General features: G+C 46.0%; 1 protein-coding gene across 1 annotated transcript in view; it reads left to right on the top strand.

The window, feature by feature from the left end:
• Positions 1-8,973, top strand: part of LOC308281449 (adhesion G protein-coupled receptor L3-like) — a gene marked incomplete at both ends in the record, with an annotated part of 185,142 nt that overhangs the window by 98,473 nt on the left and 77,696 nt on the right. The window contains 2 exons of the mRNA XM_080721626.1: positions 4,354-4,800; positions 6,844-6,947. Of these exons, the coding sequence (XP_080577752.1) occupies positions 4,354-4,800; positions 6,844-6,947 (551 nt within the window). The remainder of the gene's footprint in view (positions 1-4,353; positions 4,801-6,843; positions 6,948-8,973) is intronic.

Genomic DNA, 8,973 nt, shown 5'->3' with positions numbered 1-8,973 from the left:
GCAGAGATAGACAAAGAGACATTCATGGATTTATATTTAAAAGTAACTTTTATTTTCCCCCCTGGACCCACGGTATGGCAGCTGCATACCCCTGCCATACCCAATTGACGCCCCTGGCAGTATCGGAAAGAAACGGTGTTAGTTGTTACTGTCCATCACTGGTCATCACCAGTATTGGAATACTGTTACAAGTAAAAGTCAGTAATTCAAAATGTACCTGAGAAGTACAAAAGTAGAAAGTACTCATTCTGCAGAATGTCCCATTTCACACGTTTTCACATGTATAAAATGTATAAAAATATTTTGAAAATAGCAGATCTACAAGCTCACACTGCATTGTAAACTCGTAGATCGGCTATTTTCAAATGGCCGAAATGTATAGGGTTCAAGTGGTAAATGTATGTTTTGTAATAACTAGTGCTTGCCCGGGGGGTGTGCGCAGTATATGAGGGATTGGATGTAGGAGTCTCAGAAGTAATGTTGGAGAACCCGACGTATCAGTGATGTCAGTCATCTCCAAATTTGGGCATTGTTTCAGCATGCGGCGGGCGGCGGCTTTTGGACACCTTTTCACCCGTTTATGCCCATATATGGTGTTCCGTGTGCAAGCCAGTCTGTGACGTCAGTACTGCAGACAGACAGCGGACAGACGGCGAACAGACGTTCCGTAAATGAATAGTGAGATAATCAAAATCTACAAAGTACAGTAACTAGTAACTAGTTTTCAAGTAATTGTAGTGGAGTAAAAGTGCACTATTTGTCTCTGATATGTAGTGGAGTAGAAGAAAAAGTATTGACAATTGGACATACTTTAGTAAAGTAAAGGTACCTCAAAATGGTACTTTAGTACAGTACTTGAGCAAATGTACTTAGTTACTTTACACCACTGGTCATCACACATTTTGATCAGGGTTCTCTTATGTGAGTGCAGGGTAAAATATTGTCAGCTTGCATGAGTACAAGTGCTGGCCTTTTGCCCTATCAATGTTTCATGAATCTGTTATGTGGCGTTCATGCAGGTCCCCATTGGCTCCTGACTCCTGACTGAGTAAGGCCTCTCTTGATTGGCCAGGGAATGCACAAGAGAGCCGTAGAGAAAACAAACACGGAACAAATGTGTTCATTAAAACGCCCAGATGGAGACGAAAGACAAAAAGAGATGGAGTTTGATAGAGACAGTGAAAACTCAATGAACTGGCGGAGAGAGAGAGAGAGAGAGAGAGAGAGAGAGAGAGAGAGAGAGAGAGAGAGAGAGAGAGATAGAGAGAGAGAGAGAGAGAGAGAGAGGGGTGCAGCACTGTCGCCCCTGGTCTGCTATGCTTGTGCTTTTTTTGTTGTGTTCCTCCCAGCTACTTTCTCCTCTCCACGCAGATGACAGAAAACATCAACCACACACACACACACACACACACACACACACACACACACACACACACACACACACACACACACACACACACACACACACACACACACACACACAATTGTTCAGCCCCCCTTCCTGTTTTAGTGCATATACACACACACTCATACAGTACCCAAACACACACACACGTGCTGATTGACAGGGAGTCCCTAGGCCGCCACTGCCATGCATGATTGATGGTGACGTTCCGTGGAGAATGCATGCGGTGGGGAGGGGGGGGGAGCAGTGCAGTTTAGCTACGGAAACACAATTGAGTTGTGAGGGTGGGAGTGGAACAGGATGTCCAGATAGAATGGAATGCAAAAGGGATGTCACTCAACCAGATGTGTGTGTGTGTGTGTGTGTGTGTGTGTGTGTGTGTGTGTGTGTGTGTGTGTGTGTGTGTGTGTGTGTGTGTGTGTGTGTGTGTGTGTGCGTGCGTGTGTGTGTTCATATGTATATGTGTGTTTGTTAAAGAGAGAGAGAGAGAGATTGAGAGTGTGAGATAGAGAGAAAGAGAGAGAGAGAGATATTGAGAGAGCTATTGAATTCCTGACTTGTAATTCGCCGTGTGCCGGTGTTGCGCACTGAAAAGATTAGATCTACATGCTCACAACACATTACAGCGCACCGCGCTTGTAGCTTGTAGATCTGCTATTATTGGTGCGCAACACTCGTGCTCAACTAAATCAGGCATAAGGCGTTGGGGTGTGTATAAATCATCCTAGAGTACTTATAAGAGTATATTGCTGCTCCTATTGCTTTGCATTATATTAATGGTGTTTGTGTGTTGTGTACACTGCAGGTTACACTTGTGGATTGCACTTTAGGAGTTGCAAAACCACGATTGGAGCCAGGGGAACCCTAACTTTATGCACCCACAGTACATTTGTCTCAATTTGTTACCAGACAGGGTTAGCTTGAGAAATGGTGGTGTCGATTTACAAAGAGACACTATAACTCTTCACAAACACAACTCCCTCCGTCATTCCATACATCCATATAGCCCCCCAAACAGGCCCAATGTTAATAATTGAGACGCTTTACAATGAAATATTGACGGTGGCGCAGTGTGTGTGCCCTATACATTTATGCAACCCTCCTGCTCCTTGTGATGTCATGCTGTTATGAATCATGCATGCTTCTGAGAGAATGTTTCTTACGCTGTGTAGGGGAATACAGGCCGTGTGCTAATCCAGTGGTTCTCAGCCAGTGGTCCGGGGACCACCAGTGGTTCTTGAGGGGGTTCCAGGTGGTCCCCAGCTAAATGATCCATCGATAACGAAATATTCTGAGAGGCAAAATCTCATCAAATGGTGGTCCGTAAGTGGCTCACATAACAAATAAATAATGGACCTTGATCTGGGTCATAGACGGTCCCGATTGTACTGGCACTGGGGAGTCAACAGAAATGTGAACTGCCACTGTATCAGTGGTGTACTAATACTGTAGGTCAGGGGTCTCCAACGTTTTCAGGCCAAGGACCCCTTAGTTGAGAGAGAGATGATGCAGGGACCCCCGCAAACTTATCATAGATTCCATACAGTTTCTATCCTCAGTAGCCTACAGTATATTTTGGATTCATGTCAGATATTTAACCACTTGAACCGTAATTAACTTGACCTTTCACTCTGTACTTAGTCTGCTCTTTTTCCCCTCTACACCAAAAAAAATAGCCGCTGCGAGGCGTTGTGAGCTTGTAGATCGGCTATTTTCAGCTTAAGTTCTCGGAATGTGGACGTTAGGGTTCAAGTGGTTCATATAAAAAAAAGAGAAAAAAGTTTCTATCACACAAAGATAGAAGTAACTCTGAGGACCCCCTGTAGTAACTCCGAGGACCCCCTGTTGAAGACCCCTGCTGTAGGTCAACACTTGCTTGAAAGCCCTTTCCTCCCTGTGTGGTTCAGTTGACGTCAGTAGAGGAGTTCAGAATGCTCCAGTCTTTAGCATTCTCAAACATCTTCACAGTGGGACTCACGTCTAACCCCTCATCCATAGATTCTGTGCTCATTAAAGCTCGGGTCATGCACCGGACGTGGTTTCGGTGAACCAATTAGGATTCCAAAGCCTGATTCATACTGCGTGGCTGGCTGCGCACCGGTTGTTGGGCATCGGAAGTACCGGATTTACAAGCTCATAATGCGTGCTAACAATGCGTCGCTTTGAGCTTGTAGATCTGGTGTTTTCAGTGTGTGACACTGATCCGCAACCAAGCCGGCAGTGGCTCAGTGGCTGCTTGGCAACCGGAAGTTTCCCAGTTCGATCCCGGGCTCCCCCGGAGTTACTGTCGAACCCCTAATTGCTCCCGATGAGCAGGTTGGTGCCTTGCATGGTTTCCTCCGCCATCGGTGTATGTATGTGTGTGTGTGTGTAAATGGGTGAATGTAATGCACAATCTCTGTAAAGCTCCTTGGATAAAGGCGCTATATTAATGCACCATTTACCATTTAAGTCAGTGGTTCTCAACCTTTTCAGGCTGTGACCCCCAAAATAATCATATTTGAACTGGGTACCCCCCACCCTGGCGAACACTAAGATTTGAGGAATTACATTTTGTATAACACGGTTAAGGCGTTGTGAGCATGTAGATCGTCTATTTTCACAATTTCAGTTTCTAATATTTAACAATTTGGCCAATGTTTAATTTGTCATTTAGAGTAATTAAAAACTCCTTAAATTGTCACTTTAGAAATGTGCAGATACACTCTATAGTCTATAGTCTATACACGTAAACCTTAAGTGGGTTTGTTTACTGTTGAGTGAGAGAACAGTTTTGCACATTAAGCTAATCCTCTGGGGACCACCCAAATTAATTTGGCGACCCTGGGGGTCCCGACCCAAAGGTTGAGAACCACTGATTTAAGTCATAATCCATAGTTCAGATACCAGACATGTTTGTTTGATATTTTCTCCTCTTTCTTTCTCTCTCTCTCTCTCTCTCTCTCCAGACTACCGTCCCCCCGTGCTCCCCCCTATCCGCGGTGGCGGGGGCGGCGGCGGCGGTTCATCGTCCTCCTCCACCAGCCGCACCACCACCACCCGCTCCCCGCCGTACTACACCACGCCCCGCCCCCTGCTCACCACCTCGCCCGGCCAGCGCTACCGCACCACCACCACCATCCGCCAGGCCATCGTCATCCCCGGCATCCCCGGAGGAGGAGGTGGAGGAGGTGGAGGAGGAGGAGGGTCACCGGCCGACACCAACCAGATCCCCGACACCAACCAGAAGGCGGGGGCCGGACGCTTGCCGCCGGCCCTGGTCCCCCCGGTGCCGCCCCAGTCGGCCGCCCTGCCCCCCCAGGAGTTCTGCGCTCCCAGGGTGATGGCGGACGTGTCCTGGCCGCGCACTCAGCAGGGACAGACCGCCAAGCAGCCCTGTCCCGTGGGGACACTAGGTGAGGAGGAGGAGGAGGATGGTAGAGAGGGATGGGACGATATGAAAATTTCACATCACGATTATTGTGACAAAAGAAATCGCGATTTATGATATTATTGCAATAATCAAAATCCATTATCCTGAGCGGAACATTTGTCAAAAAATAGCAGATCTACAAGCTTGTGAGCTTGTAGATCGGCTATTTTTTGGCAAAGACATTTGATAGAGAGTGAAAAAAAGACTGTATCAAGTATGTGTATTATAAGTACCTTTTACCAATTATAGAGGGTTTAAGTGGTACCGGATATGCAGCTCAGCAAATAAAAGGTTAATTGATCCCAGTGCATGATGGAGGACGATATCACAATCTATTAAATCTCCACAGTACGTTTATCCTGAGTGTTTTTTATCATGATAAACGATAATATCGCTTATCGTCCCATCCCTAGTGGATGGATGGGGTATTCTGTCTCTTTCTTTCTTTCTTTCTTTCTTTCTTCCTTTCTTTCTTTCTCTTTCTTCTTATTTTATTCTATTTTTCTTATTTATTTCTCCAATATATAATATTGCTTGTGCTGCGTAAGCTGGAACTTTTTATTCCTTTCTCTCGACCATGTATTATCTCGCTATATGTGGTCGCATGTAGCGAGGGTCTATTCTATCTCTTATTGGAAACGCAGCCGTGTCCATTATGCTGAGCAGACTGTTTCTGCAGCAGTTCTCCAGGACAGTTATTTCATGTGGCCTGACATCCACACAGCGGCAAACAGTAGGCCTCCGGAGCAACTCATTAAATGAATAACAAAAGCAGGCATATACTCTGCCCACATGCAATGTATGGCCATGTCTGCACACGCACAATGCACGCGCACAACACACACACACGCACGCACGCACACACGCGCGCACACACGCACACACACACACACACACACACACACACACACACACACACACACACACACACACACACACACACACACACACACACACACACAGCGGGAATACACAAAATGGGGCCTTGATGTAAATGTACATTTCCATTGCTGCAGACCAGAATGTGTATTGTTGGCCTCCTGGGCCTCAATAAGTGGAGCGTGAGTCCACTGTTCCTCCTCAGACATGTGAAATGCTGCCCTTTGTCTGACTAAACACACTGCAAAATACTGTACGCAATATGCACACGCCTCGTGCTCAAGCTCCAGCATAATGAATGCGCAGACAGACTTCCGAAACTAACCAATTTTATGGACACACACACACGCGCGCACGCACGCACACACGCACGCACGCACGCACGCACGCACGCACGCACGCACGCACGCACGCACGCACGCACGCTCGCACGCACGCACGCACACACACACACACACACGTTGCAGTACTATAGTACTTGTGAGGACATTTTGAACATTAACCGTAAAGCCTAAAGTAGCCGATCTACAAGCTCACAACGTGTTACGGCGCAACGTCTTGTGGGCTTGTAGATCGGCCTGTTTTTGGTGTAAAAGTAAATCAAGCATTACTCCAACCCTGCCAGTAAAATGGTCCTCACGATGTCGTCATATCGTCGCTGTCAGGCAGAAACCTCGTATCTCCAAGTTTCAAATGTGTACCGGTATGTTTACAAAAGTGTTGCACAAAAGTAGTGAAAATAGCAGATCTACAAGCACACAACGTCTCTGTGCTTGTAGATCGCCTATCGTTTTTTAAAATGATAACAAAAAAGGACATACATTTTGGACATACAAGGTTTCCACCCGACAACGACGATATTCAACTATACCGGTGGGGACATTTGGCCCTCACAAGTAGAGTAACACAAGTAGTACACACACACAGATCCGCGCACACACACACACACACACACACACACACACACAGACACACACACACACACACACACACACACACACACACGCGCACACACACACACACACGCACACAGCGCGCACACACGCCGACCACTCAGTGAACCCCAGGCACGTACGTCTAAGGATCTCCCTGTCTCCTGGTGAATGTCAACGCTGTCTCAGTGTGTTTACTCGGCCTGTCTTTGCAGGCGTGGCTACATACGTGTGCGTGGCCCAGTCGGGCTACTGGGATCCCCAAGGCCCCGACCTCAGCAACTGCACGTCGCCCTGGGTCAACCACATCATGCAGAAAGTGAGTCTGAACGCCGCCGCTAGCCGTCGCCGCTCTCCCCGCTGAACCCCCGGTGTAAGGCTATCCATTATGGATATGGTCCTGGAGCGCTTTTAGCATGCATGAACACACATTGACCACAGGGAGAGATTTAGGCCAGCCGAGCCAACTTGCTTTGTTAACGGTGTCTCGTGTGCATGATCTCGGAGAGATCGCATATATGCAGCCGGGGGAGATTATAAAATGAACAATTACCATGAGTCTTAATATGCATAGCATGCAGTGTTTTGCACGAGAAAGAAAAGCCTGTCGTTAGCTTCCGAAATGGTGTAACAAAACGTCGTTGTCGGGTGGAAACCTCATATCTCCAAGTTTCAAATGTGTATGTTCGTTCGAAAAGTAAAGCCCTGCTTCTTCGTACAAGGCCGTCGCACAAAAGTAGAGAAAACAGCAGATCTACAAGCACACAACGCCTCGCGGTGCGAGGCGTTGTGTGCTTGTAGATCGGCTGTTTTCACTAGTTGAAATCATTTTTACAATGAAAAATGCAAAACGAACGGTTTTGGACATACAAGGTTTTCACCCGACAACGACGATACATAAAATAATGTTTTCTTGGAAGTGCGTATTTGATTACGTTTTCTTTTTTTCCTCTCACCATTTCGTCTTAGTGCTTTCCCGAATGAGACATTAAGCTTTACAGCCTTTTCTGTTAAAGTCTAACGTGGCTAAATATTATAGTCAATGTGAAATCAGTGCTGTTGCAGAGGTGGTGGGAGAGGAGGATTTGTTGACGTAAAGCAGTTTAAGAGTCATTATGATAACACTCACGAGAGGTGCTGAAGCCATAACCAGCGCATTCAGCTACTGTCACCCCTACAACCACTACTCATCTGCACCATCAAATATTTATCCCCCTCACCACTTAAGCCCTATTTGATACTTTGTCGCACCATGGCGTCGTGCAAAAATGTACAGTCCCCTTTTCACAAAATTGAGAACAAAAACAAGATTGTACCGTAAAGAAAAATCTCACCTATGACGATGACCCACAATAGGGACACTGGATTGAAAGTGGTTACATTATCTTTCTCTTCTCCCTCTCTTCCCTGTTTCCATCCATCCCCCCATTACGGTACATCCCCTCTTTCCTGTGTCCATTATTTTCCCCCCACTCTCCTGTGGAGATGCTTTGTCCATCGTTTGTTTCCACTTGTCGTTTTCCCCTCTCCATCCATACCCTCCTTCTCCTCTCGTTTGTCCTCTTTCCTTCCACACCTCTTTCTTTCTCTTTCCACCCACCCTCTCGCTCTGTCCTCCTCTCTCTTAACTATCCACCTCTCTCTCTCTCTCTCTCTCTCTCTCTTTCTCCATCCTCCTCTCTCTCACTATCCACCCCTACTCTCTCTCTCTCTCTCTTTATCCCTCTGTTCTCCATCCTCTCTCTGCTTCCATGAATTGAGTAGTGAGTACAGAAGGACCCCAATGTAAACAAGCCATCAGAAGACCTTGTATCAGAACTCTACTGTCCTGTGCTTTTCCTAGGTTAAGAAGCCATTTAGGCCTAGAATTATTTAATGCTTTAACTATTGAAAAATAGCAGATATACAAGTAGATCTGTAGATATATTTTTGAAAAATCATGTTTTTTTTTGTCAAGTCTTTGGATATATCTATTTAAAAGCGAACATTTGTAACTCAAATATTTGCTTCTGGGTGGTCCCTGGAACAACATATTTTGAGATGGGGTCCGCGGCCAAATACCTGTAATTTTGGGGGTCCTTGACATGAAAAGGTTTGAGAACAGCTGATTTAGAGGAAGGATTCGGAAGTCGGGTCAAAGATCGGGTCAAAGATATTCAAAGACTTCCTGATTTTTCAAAAATGGCAGATCTACAAGCTCACAGCGCTGTGAGCTTGTATATCTGCTATTTTTCAAAAGTTAAAGCATAAAATAATGGTTAAAGTGATTAAAATCTAACACGTTCCAGGTCTTATAAAGTATTCAATCAACCAATCAATCAATCCATCTTTCTCCCTCCCCTCCA

Source organism: Nannobrachium achirus (genome assembly GCF_963921795.1).
Source record: "Nannobrachium achirus genome assembly, chromosome: 3".
Taxonomy (NCBI): Eukaryota; Metazoa; Chordata; class Actinopteri; order Myctophiformes; family Myctophidae; genus Nannobrachium; species Nannobrachium achirus.
This window is presented reverse-complemented; position numbering and strand designations above follow the sequence as displayed.